We start from the raw sequence: 18,043 nt of genomic DNA, 5'->3' as shown, positions 1-18,043 counted from the left end.
TGGGTGTGGGAAATAAGATTATGGAGCAGAAGGTGATCAATAAGTGTACAGTAATCATGGTTAACATTGTTAGAGCATTTACCTGACTTGGGCACTTTTCTGACCAGTTACATTGATTAACTCACCCCACCTCCTCATTAACCTATGAGATGATCACCATTTACAGATGAAATTGAGGCACTGATTAGTTAAGTAGTAACTTGATATAATCACACAACTCAAAAGTGGCAAAACTAGGATTTGAACCAAGGCAATATAGATGCAGAGCTCTTATTCATTTTAAATGCATCCATTTTAAGTGTATAGTTCCATGTGTTTTAACAAATGTATACACCCATGTAAGCAACCTTTTGATCAAGATAAAGAACATTGCCCCTAAAAGTTCCCTTGTGCCCTTCTGCGGTCAATCTCCCCATCCTTGGCAACCACTAATCTCCTTTCTGTCACCGTAGATTAGACTTGTCTATTCTAGAGTTTTATATAAGTAGATTCATACAGTATATAGTCTCTGGCTTCATAGCTCTGGGTTTCAGAGCTTTCCAGGGTTTTTAACCACTGCCTTATACTACTTCGTGGTGTAGCTTCTTTCACCACTTACCTATCAAACTGGCTACTCCTCAGGACTTCCCTGGCAGTCCAGTGGTTAAGACTCTGTGCTTCCACTGCAGGGAGCACGGGTTCGATCCCTGGTCAGGGAACTAAAGATCCCACATGCTGTGTGGCATGCCAAAAAAAGTTTTTTTAAATGGCTACTCCTCAACATCAGCCACCCATCTATATCCTATCACTGCTTTTATGCATGCCACTCCAAGCACACGAGATTGTCAGAATGGGGAGTGTAAAGAGGGACAGAACAAGGTCAGTGACAGCCCCTCTAAGATACCATAAAGTTCCAGTGAGAGAGGCTAACAAGTGAAGCACCAAAATTCCTATCCTTGAAGAGCTTATAATCCAGTTAAAGAGAGGGGATAGCTTATATATAAAGCCAATAAGTCGCAAAGCAAAAAATTCATTCATTCAACAAGGACTTATTCAGTAAATATAAAATAGTATAATGTGACTAAGCAATTGGCTCTGGAGTTCAGACAGATCTTACTTCATCTACCACTTCTTAGCATGTGACCTTGGTCAAGTAAATTAGTATCAGTTTCCTGATCTTAAAATTGGCATAACAGCAAAATCTACCTAAGGCGTTGTTTTGAGGATTAATTGAGATAATGCATACAAAACACTTAGTACAGTACCTGGCACATAGTAAAAGTTCAATATATATTAGCCATTATTTTTACAATTATTGTATATGTTAGGCACCTTTCAACACTCTCGGGAGATACAGATTAACAGAATGAGATTCATTAAAGGTTCTTAAGGGATTCAGTTTAGTGCAGGGATACTTAGACCGGGATCCATGAAACTTCTGGAATTTTTGCTTCAGGATATTGGATATATATGCATGTATGTATTTTTTCTTGGGTAGGGTCCACAGCTTTTGTCATATTCTCAAAGGACTGTCCCATGACCTACAAAACACTGAGAACCCATCGTCTGGAGCATGCATTCTCAATGGGGGTGGTATCGCCCCCCCCACACACAAGAAGTCAAAAATTGGTTCAGGGATGGGAATCTTAGATATTACAATGTTTATGTCCTTCCAAAGGGCCATAGTACATATGCAGAGACACAGAATATTGGTGATATTAAAATTTCATGCATAGGGGGAGGGCAATTAGGAAAAAATGTCAGAGGATGGGCAAACACTAAAAAACAAACAGATGTGCAAACTGAAGTACCTAAGTGTACAAGCAATACTAGCTCTGTTCAGAGAATTGCTGAGTACTAGAGTCTGAAAGAACCAGAGGGTGGAGAGATAAAGGAGAGTTTAGGGGAGTCAAACTCAGTGAGTAGTGGAGGCACTCAAGAATCACTGAACGAAGAAAAGCTCAGAGATTCTGAGAATGAATGCCTGAGAAAAAAAGTGGCTCCAAAGAGAGAAGTAGGGAATTCAGCAAAGGCACTAATTTATTCTATGGTGTGAATTCATCAACACGATATCAGATAACAGCAGAAAATACCGCATAGGGGGAGTTCCCTGGTGGCCTAGTGGTTAGGATTCTGGGCTTCCACTGCCGTGGCCCAGGTTCAATCCCTGGTCGGGGAAGTGAGATCTCAGAAGAGTCCATTCATTTGATAGGTAACCTGAAGACAGAAAGGACACAGAGACTGAAAAAACCCTCCCACCACCTGGGGCTGCTTCAGTGCTGTGCCGGGTTCCAAGTGCTCCTGGGACCTCAGCTTATGACCACATACAGCAGAACTCTGAAATTACGAGGTCAGTTTGTCCCATTATGACTCAGAAGACCGGCATCCAGTCATGATGTGAAATATCACATCTAATCTTCCAAGTTTTTTTTTGGCTGCACCATGCCGCATGCGGGATCTTAGTTCCCCAACCAGGTATCGAACCCATACCCCCTACAGTGGAAGCGGAGAGTCTTAACCACTGGACCACCAGAGAAGTCCTTCCCCCAAGCTTTTGACATATGGAATCAGACACCCACTAGACGACCCAACCTGCATATCTCACAACACCCCTCAAAGTTGGCATATCCAAAACTGAACCTATCGTTTTTATCCTGCCCCCCTAAATTCTTCCTGCTGCATACTCTCATCCTTGATGCCACCCTCCCCTTCATTCACTGTATCCTATCTAATACCAAGTCCTAATTTGCCTTTTAAATATCTCCCCACTGCATCTCTCCCTTTTCTTCCCTACTTGTCACAGCCCTCATTTAGCCCTCATCTCTCACCTGAATTGTTGCCAGATGCATAACTTGTTACCTTGCCCCCAGTCTTCATCTCCCCCATATCTACTTTCTACAGTGCAACCATGGTTCTAAAACACCAATTTGTCATCCCCTTGCTTAAATCCCTACTGTGGCTTCCCATCATGGATAGCAACTTCCCAACCAGTGTGCCTTGACAATGATGCTCAGTTATTAATTCCCTCAGCACTTTGGACTGCTAGGCAGGGCCTGGGATCCCTAGAATTCTTAAGCCAATAGCCTCGAGCCTAAAGAACCCTCCTCTCTTTACCTCAATGTGTTGCTTGAAATGGTTCTGTGCCCTGATGTGAAAAAGGGCTGAGAAGCACTGATCTTTGGGAGCTCCCTAACTGGCTCTGACCTCATCCCACCTCCAGCACAGAACAGTGTTATTAGCTTTAGCGAATTATATACCATGTTACTTGTCAATCTCTGCTTCTGCTCAGAAACATCCCATCCACCCGGAATGAGCTTCCCTTCATCTTTGTCTGAGAAGCTTCTAACCTTCCTTTAAGATTATATTCAAGTATCACTTTTTTTCCAGGAAGTTTTCATGCCAGGACTTTCATGCCAGGTTAGATACCCTTCCTTACGCTCCCCAAAATATTTTGTTTCCTATGTGTCAGTCTACCCCCTCGGTAATGATCAGACAGCAGAACCACCTTGCTCATCTTTGCATCTTCAGCGGCCACCAGCATGGAGCCCTTGTATGTACGTTACATGAATGAGAATGATGCAAGAGAACGAGAGAGCTAGGCTCACCTTTTCTTTCCTAGAGTTTAGTTCGTGGTTACGTAAGAGCTTCAGAGAAGGGGGTGATATAACAGGATTAAATGTGGCAAAGAACAGAATAGGCCATTGGATTTGGTCTAGTTACTGCTCTAGTTACTGAAACTCTGAGCACAGATTTAAATATGATGGAAATCAGGTCTGGAAGGACTGAGAATGAGGAAAAAATAGGAATAAGATACAAATCCCTTACCCAAGATACCTGGTGGTATGAAGAATGAAAGAAAATGACGGCTTACTGAGTTCCTACTGTCCCATTTCAATTGTTTTGCAATCATTTAAGACATTTATATGGTTCCAAACAAAACCACATTAACATAGTACACTCAGAGAAATCCAGTTTCCTCCATATCCCTTCCCTTCCCCCAGTGGTAACAATTTCCATTAGTTTTTGGTTTATCCTTCCATTTTTAAAATATAGACAAATGTATATATTACGTGTCACCCCTTAGATAAGGAAACACACTATACATTGTGTTCTGCATGTTAGTTTCCTCACTTAACATATCCTGGAGCTCTCTCCAAACAGTATGTAGAGTCTCCCTCATTCCTTTTTTACTGCTGCTCAGTACTCTACTGTACAGATTTACCAGTTTATTCCACCATTCCCTTACTGATGGATACGTGAGTTGTTTCCAATCTACTGGTATTACAAATAGTGCTGCAATGAATAGCTTTGTGTATGTTACTTTATATTTTTGCCATCATATCTCCAGGAACTTTACTTCTGTTCTCACTTAATACTCACAATAACCGATGCCATGGATACTGGGTCTCCATCTTATGTATAAGCTTGATGTAAGGAAACAGCTGCTGTAGTACACAGCAGTCCAGCAACTGCAACAGCACATTACAGAGTAAGCCCTTAAAACATGGAATAAACACCCTCACTCCTACCTTACCATTCTTCTCCCAATATACATCTCTTCTTAGAGAAAAAGAAGTTATTTTGCCAAGTTAAACACCACAAAGAATAAACAAGGAGTTTAGTTTTATTTTCTCTGTGCATTTGCAAAACACTTAGGACTGACACAGAAAAAAATAAAACCTCCTGTGAAAAAAATTACACTTACAAAAGGAGGCCTGAGAGGGATTAGCGCCTTAGTCCCTGGGAGCTACAGCAACTCTGATTGGTCCAAGGAAGTGAACAGATATTGGGAGGCTATAACAAGAGGAAAGGCAATGAGAAATCACTGAGGGAGAGGGCCTCGAAGTGGGCCTCGAGGGGGAACTGGAGGCCGGGGAGTGGGTCTGGGTGGAGGGAGGGGCCCCCGCTGGTAGCCGTAGGGTGGAGGTCGTGGAGGGCCAGTGTATCCATGAGGGGGCATCAGTGGAGGAGGTCCACGCATGCCATGCGGAGGCATAGGACCTGGGTGACCTGCAGGAAGAAAAGGAAAACTTAGTAAAAACAAGAAACAGGAGACAGTTCACACTGGGACAATGCAGAGAGAGGACAGACAGGGAGACAGTGAAAAGAAATCTAAGAAAGAAAAGTAAGGAAGTGCAGTGGATAAGAGGTGTGACAAAAGAAGCTGCAAGAATGCCACGTGAGGATGAGGGAGGTGGCTACAGCCTACTCACCCATGGGAGAGCCGAACGGAGGCCCTCGGGGGGGCATGCCCATTGGAGGAGGTCCAGGATGAGGCATTCCAGGTGGTGGTCGGGGTGGTGGCTGCCCCCCAGAGCCAGGGGGCCCAGCATGGGGGTGTCCTAAGCCATGAGGGCCATGGTGGGCCAGCTGCATCTGAGACATCCCTATGAGAACAAAACAGACACAAAGAGAAAGGAGACAAAAGGAAGTTAGACAAGAGGGCAAAGAAAACGAGACAGGAAGAGAAGAAAATGGAGAAGCAAGTGACATCAGGAAGAAGAGCATGGAAAATAAGGCTGGTAAAAAGTGCCCTTATCCTTGACTCCATTCCAAGAGAACAAACCAACCAACTACCCAATCAACTCCCTGCCCCCTGCAGCTCACTTGCTCCTTCCATGATTTAGGCACTGTAATAGTGCTGCAACAGTACATAACAAATGGCGTGATTATTCTACGGAGTAGGATTTGGGAAGGTAACAGAGATGCTGTCTGAGCGAAGATCTAATTCTAAAGGATGAAAAGGAATTTTTCAGGTGGACAGCAGAATGGGAACAGAATATTCCAGGCAGAAAAGATTAGCATGTGCAAAGCACGTGTATGATCAACAGCATAGTATGTGAAAGGAAATCCAGTAACTCAGTAATCAGGAGCAGCGTGCAGTCATAGGAGTAAGGGGAAGGAGCCAGATGGTGAAAAGCCTAGAATGCTACGGCAGTGAGTTTGGGTTTCACTCTGTAGATAAAAGGGAGCAACAGAAGAATTTTGAGCAAGGGTGTGTGAACATCTGTATTTTAGAAAAATTACTCTGTGGAAGTCGATGAAAGGTAGACATAATTAGAGTCAAAGTGTCAGGATATTACTACAATAAATTAGGTGTGAAATAATGAGGATATGAGAGCCTGAACTAGGGCACTGGCCTAGTGGAGGTCGATGCCAGATATAAATAAGACTTGGTATTAAGAGTGGGGTGACAGGGAATAGTAAAACATAACTCCTAGATTTCTGAATCAAGCACCTGAAAACAAAGAAAACTAGAGAAAGAATAGGTTTGAAGGGGAATGGCAGAAGAATGGAGCTGTCCATTAAACACCAAGATTAAGGGTATGGAATGTTAATAACCATGGAACAGAGATACAGATCTAGAAGGCATCAGTGTACAAATAATGGAACTATGCAGAAAAGAGAGCCAAAAACAAAAACCTAGGTACAAGCAGAGAAAAAGGAGTCCATTAAGGATGAGATTAAGGATTCAGAGAGATAGATGGAGAATCCAGAAAAATCAAAAGACAAGATTTTCAAACAGGAGGACATGGCCAGTTTCAAGTATAGCAAAGGTCAAACCAGATAAGGAGCAGAAGTGTCCCCTAGACCTGGCAATTAGGTCACTGCTTTTGGGTGGAATTCAGAGGAGAGAATGGAAGTAAAAGTTAAGGAAACAAAAAATAGCAAGTATAGTTATACTCTTTGGTAAAACTGAAATAAGAAATGAAGACAGGGTGGTAGTTGTTAAAGTAAACAGAGTAAAGTATCTTGTATTTACTTTTACAAAAGAATGTCTGAAAGAAAGGAGAACTCTGGGACTATTTATTATTGCTGAAGGACAAAGAGCAGCAGCATAAGTGGTGATAGAGCTCCTCTACCAAGCTCATTCCTCTCCTTCCCAGCAAAGAACACCCACCTGGATGGGGCATCCCACCCGGTGGGAATGGGTGAGGATGTGAGTGTCCATGTCCAGGATGTCCAGCCCCTGGGGTTCCTGCTGATGGGGGGCCATGTCCTCCAGCTCCAGGAGGCATAGGTGGTGGGGGCATGGCTGGGGGTATCCCAGGTGGAAGGGCTCCAGGAGGCGGTACTGGTGGTGGGAAGGAGCCAGGAGGAGGCATGCCTATAGAGAAAATGTAAAAAGAGTTAACGACAGTGAGAAGAGAGTGCCTTTAGAGAGCCTGTTGCAATCTGGTCTCTCCAGGAAGGATGAGCTCTTTCCCCCTCCTCCCAGCTCTCTAAAGTCAGAAGCAATGCTAGATGACTCAAACAACACCTTCTGGAGAAACTCAACAACTTGCTTCCCTCCACAATCATCCCTCCACAATCACCCCTCAATCCCTTTCTTATCACTTACTGACTCAATGTTCTTCCCTTTCCAGGTTCTTTTTCCTTCTCCTTACCTGCCAGCCCCCCAACCCAAGACAAACATGGTTTTTTTTTTGTTTGTTTTTGTTTTTTGTGGTACGCAGGCCTCTCACTGTTGTGGCCTCTCCCGTTGCAGAGCACAGGCCACAGACTCCGGACACACAGGCTCAGTGGCCATGGCTCAAGGGCCTAGCCGCTCCGCGGCATGTGGGATCTTCCCGGACCGGGGCACCAACCCGTGTCCCCTGCATCGGCAGGCGGACTCTCAACCACTGCGCCACCAGGGAAGCCCCCAAACATATTTTTTATCAAAAGCTTTACCTGGTGGAGGAAGCCCAGACCCCAGTGATGATACCACAGGATTCGGAGCAGAGGGTGGAGGGGGTGCATCTGCAAACAGCTGATGAGGGCGGTCAGCCTGGGAGAGTGGGTTCTGTGCTGCCAGAAGTCGTTCAGCGGCTGAGCCATGGCGTTCACCTTTGGAGTCCTTCTTGAAAGCATAGGACACAGTGATTGGGCGGTTACAGAGGTACTGCCCATTCATGGCCTCAATCGCTGCATCCGAAGCATCAAATGAAGCAAAATTAATAAAGGCATAACCTTTGGAGTTGCCTGTGTCAGGGTCCCGCATAATCTTGGGGGTTTGTAAGATGACCCCAAAGGCGCTAAAAGTATCATAAAGCAACTTCTCATCGATCTCTGGGTCCAGGTTCCCAATGAAAATGTTGGCCCCCACATCCAGGTTTTTGTTGTGAGCTGATGCCTTGTTCACCCGTATTGGTTTCCCATAGAGTTTGATCATGTTCATGATCTTAATGGCATAGTCAGCATCTTCCTCACTCAAGAATTCCACAAAGCCATAGCCTGGGGGAGTGGAAAGAAGAGGTTAACAAGTGATTCCAAATGAGGTACAACTCATTTGCCTTCTGAAGCACAAAGAACAAGAAATAATAATCTCACTTCAACTGAGAATGGTTCCAGAAACAAACTGTGAGTTAGGCTTAAGAGAAAAAAATCCTTAGTTTGCTCATTCCAAGACAGTTACGAATACTGCTGGGGGCCTCCTGGAGCAGCCTGTCCCCTCAAAACATAACTGCAATTCTTGCCATGTACTCACCTTGGTGCTGACCAGTGACTCTATCCTTTGGCATGTGGGTGTTGACTACTGGCCCTGCCTGGAGAAATAGCTCCCACAGCAGTGGTTCGCTAACCTTCTCATCGAGGCCCCCCACATACACAGTGGCATCTGGAGGACACGATTAGGAGGTTAGGGCAGAGATGAGAGGAGATAGGGAGGTAACGGGAACATGAAGATGGAACCCAGGCGGGGGATTTGGGGGTTGAGACAGGGTATAGGAGCAAAGAGGGAAAGAGAGAGAGAAAAAAAAAAGACGTTAGCTTAAGCCCTTACACCTCCTCCTTTCCAGAAAACAGATAAACTTCTTAAGTCTAACTTAGAGTTCTAGAGCAAATTCACTTCGTAACTTTTCTTTTTCTTTTTTTTTTTTTTCTTTGAGTGGGAAGGCAGCAGGGGATTGGACATAGCATCACACCTACAGGCCTCAGCCTGCACCCGTCCATCCCGTCCCCAGCAGGCATCGGGGTAGGTCTGGCACCCTTCGGAACGGCCCAATCTCCCGCCCCGGAGGAAACACTGCTAGCCTTAATCGGGGCCCCCCAAACTCCCTGAGTTCATTCCGGGCTTGTCCCCTCCAGTCACCCTGGTTCCGCTCGGAGATCGGCCCGGCCGCCATGGCGAAACAACTCCCGCCTTCTCCAGACAACGATCCCGCCCCCTGACCTCAGTCACAACTTCCACTTCCGGGGCGAAAGCTGACGTGAGGCGGTGGGCGGGCCCTAGGCAGGGGAGGAGCCGGAAGCGGCCGCGGCCATCTTAGGAGCCGCTGATACTTGAAGCGGCGGAGGTGACGGCGTTTGAAGTGCGTCTGGGAGTTGCCAGGGCGGGGCAGACGAACGGAAACGCCCAGACCCTCCTAAGGCAGTGCTAGACGTTAAAGGGTCACACTGCTCCCGAAAATGTCAATTCAAAAGCTGAGAGAACAAAACTTCACTTTTCATGTATTTTGTAGCCTTCTTTCGTTTCCCAGAGAAGGGTGTGCTGAGGAACCCCCCAACGCAAGGCGTGGAGGCAGCTGTCCGCCCCGACCCGCAGCCTTTGGACAGATACGGCCTCACAGCCCCGGCCTGGGCTTGAGGTATTTCGTTTTTCCTCAGCCAGGGGATTGCGGAAGGTCTGAGCTCGCCTAGGCGTTATTGCATAGAGAGTGAGGGGAACGTGAGGCTCAGAGGTGGAGTGATAGCAAAGCTGAAGGGTGGTTGACACAGAAGCCCAGAGTCCTCTGTCTCAACGTCCAGAGCGCACCCTGACGCCCAGCAACGTCTGGGTGTCTTTTGACCCATCTGCACGGAAGAGAGAACCCAAATTGCCTGTGAATTCTTCAGAGCCTCCCCTGACCCATCCCCTTATTTCCTTAGCAATATAATATGGTCGGTACCTTCCTCTCTTGGGTCACACCCCCTTCGCCCACCCCACCCCCCACCGCTCTCTTACCTAGATTCCTTTATTCAGACACAAGAAACAATGCCAGCAGCGTGTATAAATATTGTGCTTTAATGAACTCCTTAAATAGAAATGTCACGACAAAAATATACAATTGGAAGAGACAGGGTGTCTCCCATACCCATGGAAAACTGTAAAGGAAGAAGTAGAAATCGGAATTACAGGAACAGCAAGAGGAGGTGAGAAGGAGGTCTGTAGGCCATCTTGTTGACACTGATAAATGGTATCTCTGATCTCACAATTTACCAGCTCAGTATCCAAAATTTCCATCCAAAAGGGATGGCATTGCCCTGAAAAAAGGATGCGATCATATTCTGGATTGTTTTTGTTTGTTTTCGTTTCTTAATTCTTCAAATCACAAGAAACTATTTAAACCAAACAGGGCAGAGTAAGAGTTGGATAAGGTCAGCACCACCCATCTGCAATGGAAACTCAAGTCAGTGAGCTTGTTTAAGGGCTGGCGTATGAAAGCTGAGGCAGCAAGACCAGGTAAGAAAATTGAAGGATTAGACAAAACTCTCCCTCACCCCAGACCACCCTCTGCCCTGCCCATGAGAAAGCCAGCAATTTCAACGGGACTGGGACATAATGGTATTTGGATTTCTTTTCTTGGAGTGATCCTCAGGAGATATTCTTGGTGTCCATTTCCTTAATAACTCCTGAAGATGGGCTAGCTCAGCCTGAAGGCCAGAGATCGTGGGAGCTGAGAGTCCCATCTGGGGAGGGGGTGAAGAGAGGCAGAGAGGAATATTATTTTAGCTGCAGCTCTCTGCTCCTGGCATCCTTAATTCTCTTTCCCCCTCCAACTATGCCCTAGTTTCCACTTGATATTAGTCGCAAGCAGTTTCCCCACACTCCCAGACCTATCCACTTTGATACCAACAAGAATGGTACCTCATTTCCCAGACCCCCAGCCCTTTTCCTTTCCAGCTCCTGGAAATATCTGGTTTCTCCTAGAACTTCTGGTTCAGCAGTCAGGCCCCTTCTCCCACTCCCAGTCCCTGTTTTTCCTTCTCACCTGGACCTCAGGCCTTCCCCTCAGGTAGCAGCGTCTCCAGAGCCTGATTTGGGGTCCCAGATATCCAGGCAGCAGCAGCCCTGGGGGTAAAGGGCAAGCTCCCCAGTGTGAGGGGAGCCCCCACTCTTGATCAGCCAGGCTTTCAGAGGAGATAGCAGGTCGAGGGAGCCAACGAGAAGAGACTGCCAGCAGGGAGGGACTGTCCCGCCAAGGACAGAGCTGATTCAAGGGGGTCAGGGCCCCTCTAGAGAAGAGCCACACGGAACTGGGGGGCCCAGGAACCATGAAGCTTGGCTAAGGAGGAAAGGGAAATCAACTGACAACCTAGAAAACTGATGACCCCAGTTTCCCCAAACTGGGTCAGGAAGGAATGTCCAGCTGCCACTCACTCAACACTGCACGTGTGATCAAACTACCAGCCTCCGCCCTAGAACTCTTTATCTGCTCTCCTTATTAGCCTTCAGACTAGGCCTCAGGACTGATTCAAGTTGATTTTAGGGAAACATAAAAATGTTTGCGTGAGACAGGAAGACTAATAAGGATGAGGAGGACAAAAAAGATGCTTTATGTTAACTTTAGGATTTCTGTCTTCCTGGGGACAGTCAGGTACTATAAATGCCAGCTAACAGAAGAGGAGTGAGGACCTCAGACACTGTCTTTTCACTTCTCACCTAGTGGGATGAGCCTGTGAGAGAGTCAGAAGAATTTAGGAACTTTAGACACCTCACCTGCTGTCTAGGGAGCCATGAATCTGGGCAGTGTTCTGGGTCATAGCCAAGATTATGGAACCGTAGTATCTGTTCCTTGCTGTAGCGTAAGTCCCAGTCCCAGACAGATAGCTGTGGGTTAACAGAGTTCCCAGCTGGGGGCTGGGAGTACCCTGCAGTATAGACTTGTGTATAGGTGTTGAACTGGATAGAGGAAACAAGAAAAGGATGGTTAAACAAACAAAAATATGTAATCCTTCTCCCAAGTCTAGAGAGAAATCATGAAATTCTCATCTCTTAAGAATCAGATATAGGGTGAAAGTCCCGTCCTGAAAGTGAGCATCAACCTCCCCCTTTCCCATCCACAGACCTCACTTTTCATAATCAAGACTAAACTTCAGAGAGTAGTGGGGTTTTCTGGGGTTTTTTTGGGGGGGCGCACTGCACAGCTTGCGGGATCTCAGTTCCCCAGCCAGGGATTGAACCTGGGCCACGGGAGTGAAAGCCCAAAATCCTAACCAGTAGCCCACCAGGGAACTCCCAGAGAGTTCTTCTTAATGGGGGGAAAAAAAGACAAGTCAAAAATGGAACTCACTGACCTGTCCACTCTGCTTTCCACGCTCCCAGGGAGTGTCTCTCAAGAATGTAAGGGTGTCAGGAACCCTGACGCTGTCATGAAGAGCAAGAAGGAAGAACTCAGAGAATTCAAACTCAGCTGGAGACTGCTGGAGGAGCTGCCAGACGCAATCAAGGAAGAGGAGAAACACTGGGGCCTGAGAAGAGGGAAATTAAGAGGTTGGAAGGGGTTATGGGGACCTAAATGGGGAGGATGATAAAATAACAGGGGATGAGGGGCACAGGAACAGAGGACACTAAGGAGGTCAGGGAGTGGAAATCTCAGTTGAGGTAGGGGGTTGTGGTCCCTCACTCATCTGGGTCTCCCTTCAAGCTTAGCCCAACCTCAGAACCCTTTGGACCTAATTCACCTCCGATGGATTTTACTATTTAATTTTCTCATCCCCGTACTTCTTAATAATACTCTCCCAGTACCCTCCCCAAACATTCTCACCTCTTCACTGGCCCCAGTTCCCCCAAGTCGGGTCAGGAAAGGATGTCCAGCTGCCACCCACTCTCGCTGCACTAGTGATTGGAAGCCAAGCAGTGTCCGGGCTTCAGGGGCTGAAAGCAGCTGGACGAGTGAAGAGAGGAGGCCATTGAAATCACGATCACCGCGCTCTGGGTGATAAAGAGGGATAAGGGACAAAGAAGGAAGGCCAAGAAACTAGGGCAGAAGAGAGTGAGAAAAAGAAATATGGCAAGAGGAAGTGAGCAGCACAGAGGGGGAAAGTTTGGGGTAGGTAGGATTGAGAGGGCACATAAAAGTGAAGAGAAAACAAAGACTTTGAGTGATTCACTTCATACACTCCACCGAGATAGAAATACCCAGCTTCACATGTAGGAAGCAGAATCATAAATGTCCAACCAGCTTCCACATTTTCCTTCCCACCCCAACCCCAATCCCCATCCTCTGATGGAAGGACAGGAACAGAGGGCTGAGAACCCCTCTGTTAGGGACCACAAGCTTAGTGGGGAGGCAGAAGTAGCACTGAAGGATGAGTTAGAGCTGATGGGTAGTTCCTAGCAAAACGAGAGGATGCTAGCACTGGGAGGGGACAAGGAAGCTTTATAGGTCTCCCTCCCTGAGCAGAATCCAGTCAGGTGAGTAAAGAGAAAAGGCAAGGAATGGAGTGGGTTGGCCCAGAAACTCACCTTGAAGTACTACAGAGCGAACCCTGGATGTCACTAAGACTGAGATGTCACTAGCCTTTCGAAGACAAGACCTAGAGGAGTGGGTGAGGAAGAGAAGGGGAGAATAACAAGCCTGGAGGAAGGGAATGATGGGTCAGGGGATACAACAGAGACAGACTCCCAATTCCTTCCCCCTCTCCTTCTAAGGAGAAACAAATAACAGTCTTCTTGGGGAACCAAGGAGAAGAGTTAATGGAAGACCATTTAGGAGTCAGAGGGAGTACCTGACGTAGTCCAACCATCGTGTTCCATCCAGAGCTGAGAGCCATTTATCCTCAGCCACAGATGAATCTGAGAGAGAGTAGAGGAGTCAGAAGGGCAAAGAGATCAGGAGAACTGGGAGTTCAGGATCCAGAATTAAGAAGGGTCAATAATAAGTTGGGTAGTGGTTGGGTCTGGGGTTAGGAATGAGAAGTAACTATAAATGGCTATGAGGTTTCTACAATTAAGTTGTGGCGATGGTTGTACAACATTGTATATACAATGAAATGCATTGAATTGTACACTTAAGATGGGTGAAGGGTGAATTTTATGGTACATAAATTATATCTCAATGAAGCTGTTTAAAAAAAAAAGAATATCTCGGGGTCAAAAAGACAGGAAATCAGTGAGTCTGTGGGAGATGCGAGTTGAGTAGAAAACTAAGGATCAGTGGGTTGAAGGGGTACTCATCCACAGCAGGCAAAAGGGTAAACCAGGTTAGGGTCAGCAGACCTAGAGATGGGGTAAGGGGTCATAGTTTATCTCACCAGGCAGGCAGAGGGCCCTCAGCCTCAGGTGGGCAAGTTGGACGTCTGCAAGACTGGGGAGCTCATCCATAGTGTCTACCAGGACAACGTCTGAATGCCCAGCCTGGAGCATCAACTCCACTACTCTGGAGGGGAGAGAGTCAGAAAGTAAGGGAAGCTGTCTGCCCTGAATATCTAACGCTTGATTCTTCTCATCAAACCTCCCCTCACCTGATATCATCCTTGTTGGGGTCACTGGCTGTATAGAAGCCACCACAGCGGAGAAGATCACTACCCCCAGGGTGATGCCAGGACAGGCGCTTCATGTGGATGAGAGAAGGATCATTGAGGGAGAAACTCCTAGCCCCACCCTACCCTTGCCCCCACACTGACCTCACAGGGATCCCCTCCCTCCACAATGACCCGTAACCTCCCATGACCCTCTAATCCCCAACCGTTACCCTCACCCTCACACTGACCGGTCCACGGCTCTGATGGAAGTGGCCAAATGCTCTCCTGACCTCACTGTCCAGAGTTCGGTTAGGGACCCAGAAGTAACGGGGGAGGCTGTGAAATTGAGAGTTATGTCACAGCTTGGCTCAGTGACCTCATTATAATGCGAACCTGTTATTACAAGGAAGCTGCTTAGGAGGGGATCATTCCAAGGGATCTCAAGTTTAGAGATCTAGGAATTAAAGGGGATAGCTTTGCGGATGTCCTAGGAGGCTGGAGTTTGTGGGAAGTCCTAGTTTTAGAGGATCAGAGAAGTGTGGGAAGATTGAGGGGGCAGCAGGGGTTGGGTGGACTGGGGGATCACCTGGTGGCTACGTCGAACCTCTCGTTGACAGTGCTGACCCTCCAGCCCCTGGCCCCCTGCTTTTTCCGCTCAATCTCCCAGTCTTCTGATGTCTCCAAGAGGGGAATAGGTGGTTTACTGGAACTAGAACTCTGGCCTAGGGCAGGAGGGAGGCACAGAGGAGGAGGAAGAGGAACCAGAGCCAGCTCAGCTGTTTTGCCTTCAGCCAGCTTCTGCTTTTTCAGACTCTCTACCCTTTCCTTATCCTAAAGCCCCCACACTCACCAGCCTTGCTCAGGGTTATCCCTGCATACTGTTGGGCTTGACTGTTCTGAGCTCTGGCTTGGACAATGGCCATGGTCACCTGTAGAAGAAAGGACATCCCATCCTTTGTCTCAGACTGAAGTGAAAAGAAGGAAATAGGGCTCATGTGTTGCTCCACTGTCTTTGCTGCCAATAGAGAAGAAAAGCGAAGACAATCCCTAACGAAGGGAGCTTCCACAGGTCATGGGGACTGGAGTCAGGGGAACACATTTAGGACCAGAGAATGACAGAATGGTAATTCTGGGAGGAATCTTGGGGATAATCTTATGCAACCCTCCCTGTTTTTCAAAGGAAGAAACTTGTCCGCAGTTACACTCCTGATAATTGGCAGAGCTGGGCTAGAATTCAGGCCTTTACTCTCATTATACTATCATTTTAGTCACTCCTTGAGAAGAGAAGCAGAGAGAATGATGAGAGGGATCTTGGGAGACAGGGGACTATTGGGAATTTCCAGGGAAAGGATGCCAAGGTTCTAAGGGGAAGAGGGGTCCTTGGGCTGGAGGCCTCTTACCTGAAAGGCCTGTGGCTCTAGTCCTCCAGCCTCAAAACCAACTCTGAGTAGCCGGAAGTCTTGGCCATGAATCAGAATCTCCTCAGGGATAAATTTAAGCAGGGACCCTGGACGGAGGAGCTGGACTCGGGACAGGCCATTCACTGAAGTCAAGAGAGAATGGAGTGAAGTAAGTCAGAAAGAGAAAAACAAATACCGTATGCTAACACATATATATATATGGAATCTAAAAGAAAAAAAAAAAAAGGAACCTAGGGGTAAGATGGGAATAAAGACACAGACCTACTAGAGAATGGACTTGAGGATATGGGGAGGGGGAAGGGTAAGCTGTGACAAAGCGAGAGAGAGGCATGGACATATATACACTACCAAACGTAAGGTAGATAGCTAGTGGGAAGCAGCTGCATAGCACAGGGAGATCAGCTCGGTGCTTTGTGACCACCTAGAGGGTGGGATAGGGAGTGTGGGAGGGAGGGAGAGGCAAGAGGGAAGAGATATGGGAACATATGTATATGTATAACTGATTCACTTTGTTATAAAGCAGAAACTAACACACCATTGTAAAGCAATTATACTCCAATAAAGATGTTAAAAAAAAAAAAGAGCTAGAGAGCAGTACAGCCATGGATCAGGGTCCCTCTAGGAGGAACTCTTCCAGCCCATCCCACTCCATCCACTCAGGCTGTCCTCTGAAAATAAAGGAAGGATGAGGGGTTCCGATACTCCCAGTGAGCCCCTTCACCAAGCTCCCACACTTACCAGCCTCTAATCGCCCAATGTTGGCCAGGGAAAAATCATACTCACTGCTCAGGGGAGTCTCCTAGAGGAAGCACATGAACTGATGCTAAAGACATCTGAAGTCTCATTCTTTGTCCTACCTTGGCAGCCCTAACCTCCCTAGAGATGGTCCCCATGGACAATCCCTGATACTCTCAGAAGACAGCCCTTAAGCATAACTCTCACTTTCTCACTTCCTGTAATGTTTGTCTACATCTTGTAGACTCCCCTACCCACTTCCCACTAGTTGTCCTTTGCGCTGCCCTAACCTTCTCACCTCACTCCGCTGCCATCCACAGGGCTGGAAGGTGACCCTCAGGTTGCTGCAGATCAGGGTTCCAGGCAGTTCAGGTTCCAACCCTTTCCTCACCCCTGGGGCCCATGCTAGGATCTGCTCCCCTGCAGGGCAAGAAGGGAAGCCAGGTTATGACTGTTCCCAGTACTGCCCACACTTGTATACACCCACTCCTCTCAGACAGGAGGATCTAAAGAGGGAAGATTAAGATCCTCCCCTAACCCCACTAGAATGAAAGCTTAGGAGGAGAGAATTTATATTCTTTTACTCTAGAGCCTAGAAAGTGCCTGGGACATAGTAGGCACCCAAATATTTATTGAATAAGTAAATGAGAAGAGGAGTAACAGGGTCAAGAAAACAGAGGGACCATCAAGGTCCAAGCTCCCAGCCAGCCCTGGACAGAGAAGAGAGCAAACCTCAGGCAGAAGCACTTTGAGCCAGGAGAGGAGTACAGAGGTACCTTTGGTGAGGTTTGAAACAAGGTCTGAGGAGCATGAAATTTGGAGGAGTCTTTGGAGATCAGAAGTATTGGAAGGGCATTATTACCTGGGAGGCATCCAGAGGCCAGGTAGCTGCCAAGCTGATGACTCCTGGGCTCTGGCATCCCACTCCCCTGGACAGACTTTGGTCCAGAGAGCTGCGAAGGGTGTAGGGTTAATCCCTAGGCCTCTCCAATCCTGGGGTCTGGGGTTACTTCAGCAACCACCTCTGGAGGCCTACACTCAGACACTCAGGATAAACTGAGATCAGTGGCTGTGGGGAGCTCAGCACGGGGCGGCGGGGAGGGGGTTGGCAGATAGTTAAGGGAGGAGCTGGTTAATGGATAATGAGACAATGAACTTGAAACTGCAAAAAAGACCAAGCTCCATCAACTGAGGTTGATATGAGACACACCCTCCTCCTCCTCTAGATCCTTTTCTTCCCTCTTTCTCCACACCATCCCCATTCACACCCTCTTGCCAATGCCCCCCTCGCGCAAGCCCGTTTCCTCTCCTTACCCCCATCTCTGGCTCCTCCTTCTGGGGGGTGACGTTGAAACTCTGGCCCCGGCCCCCCCACCACATTTCTCTGGCTCCATCCGGGGATGGAGCGGTCAAGGGTGGGAAACCTCGAGGATGCTCAAGCCCCTTGGGGAGAGGCTGAATCTTGTAGATGGGAGGAGGGA

General features: G+C 47.4%; 2 protein-coding genes and 1 long non-coding RNA gene across 6 annotated transcripts; 1 reads left to right on the top strand and 2 right to left on the bottom strand.

Annotated features, from left to right (window-relative positions):
- Nucleotides 1-4,585: 4,585 nt before the first annotated feature.
- Nucleotides 4,586-9,176, bottom strand: SF3B4 (splicing factor 3b subunit 4). Its single transcript, XM_004285129.4, has 6 exons — nucleotides 9,053-9,176; nucleotides 8,450-8,578; nucleotides 7,654-8,196; nucleotides 6,881-7,087; nucleotides 5,193-5,366; nucleotides 4,586-4,989 (listed from the first exon to the last, which is right to left on the bottom strand). The coding sequence occupies exons 1-6, from the start codon at nucleotides 9,084-9,086 to the stop codon at nucleotides 4,802-4,804; spliced, it is 1,275 nt and encodes a 424-aa protein (XP_004285177.1). The 5' UTR covers nucleotides 9,087-9,176; the 3' UTR covers nucleotides 4,586-4,801.
- A 767-nt stretch (nucleotides 9,177-9,943) lies between these two features.
- Nucleotides 9,944-18,011, bottom strand: MTMR11 (myotubularin related protein 11). 4 transcript variants are annotated; one of them, XM_004285130.3, is made up of 17 exons: nucleotides 17,877-18,011; nucleotides 17,425-17,515; nucleotides 16,861-16,982; nucleotides 16,566-16,626; nucleotides 15,807-15,949; nucleotides 15,257-15,335; nucleotides 14,993-15,128; nucleotides 14,655-14,742; nucleotides 14,407-14,495; nucleotides 14,197-14,321; nucleotides 13,672-13,738; nucleotides 13,409-13,479; nucleotides 12,708-12,874; nucleotides 12,238-12,411; nucleotides 11,660-11,842; nucleotides 10,932-11,225; nucleotides 9,944-10,629 (listed from the first exon to the last, which is right to left on the bottom strand). In XM_004285130.3, exons 1-17 carry the CDS (start codon nucleotides 17,940-17,942, stop codon nucleotides 10,483-10,485), a joined length of 2,103 nt encoding a protein of 700 aa, XP_004285178.1. In that variant the 5' UTR covers nucleotides 17,943-18,011; the 3' UTR covers nucleotides 9,944-10,482. The 4 variants fall into 4 exon arrangements, with proteins under 4 accessions (XP_004285178.1, XP_033271472.1, XP_033271473.1 ...); XM_033415581.2 differs by having other exon boundaries at nucleotides 16,611-16,626; XM_033415583.2 differs by having other exon boundaries at nucleotides 10,494-10,629; nucleotides 10,932-11,011.
- LOC117198527 (uncharacterized) lies at nucleotides 10,296-16,025 on the top strand. The gene is made up of 2 exons (XR_004479734.2): nucleotides 10,296-10,402; nucleotides 12,266-16,025. It is a non-coding gene; the product is annotated as an uncharacterized LOC117198527 (long non-coding RNA).
- Nucleotides 18,012-18,043: the final 32 nt, after the last annotated feature.

The sequence above is a fragment of the Orcinus orca genome, chromosome 1, assembly GCF_937001465.1.
Source record: "Orcinus orca chromosome 1, mOrcOrc1.1, whole genome shotgun sequence".
Taxonomy (NCBI): Eukaryota; Metazoa; Chordata; class Mammalia; order Artiodactyla; family Delphinidae; genus Orcinus; species Orcinus orca.
Note: the sequence above shows the minus strand (reverse complement) of the source record. Positions and strands in the feature narration are given on the sequence as shown.

Excerpts from the sequence above, each read along its gene's own strand:
- SF3B4 (XM_004285129.4), bottom strand. The coding sequence starts at position 9,086 with ATGGCGGCCGGGCCGATCTCCGAGCGGAACCAGG. Across the intron at positions 5,367-6,880 it reads GGGTGGGATGCCCCATCCAG|GGATGTCTCAGATGCAGCTG; the intron begins GTGGGTGTTCTT and ends TTGTTCTCATAG. Across the intron at positions 4,990-5,192 it reads TCCGTTCGGCTCTCCCATGG|GTCACCCAGGTCCTATGCCT; the intron begins GTGAGTAGGCTG and ends TTCTTCCTGCAG.
- MTMR11 (XM_004285130.3), bottom strand. The coding sequence starts at position 17,942 with ATGTGGTGGGGGGGCCGGGGCCAGAGTTTCAACGTCACCCCCCAGAAG. Across the intron at positions 14,743-14,992 it reads AGGTTCGACGTAGCCACCAG|CCTCCCCCGTTACTTCTGGG; the intron begins GTGATCCCCCAG and ends TCAATTTCACAG. Across the intron at positions 11,226-11,659 it reads CATGGCTCCCTAGACAGCAG|CCAAGCTTCATGGTTCCTGG; the intron begins GTGAGGTGTCTA and ends TTTCCTCCTTAG.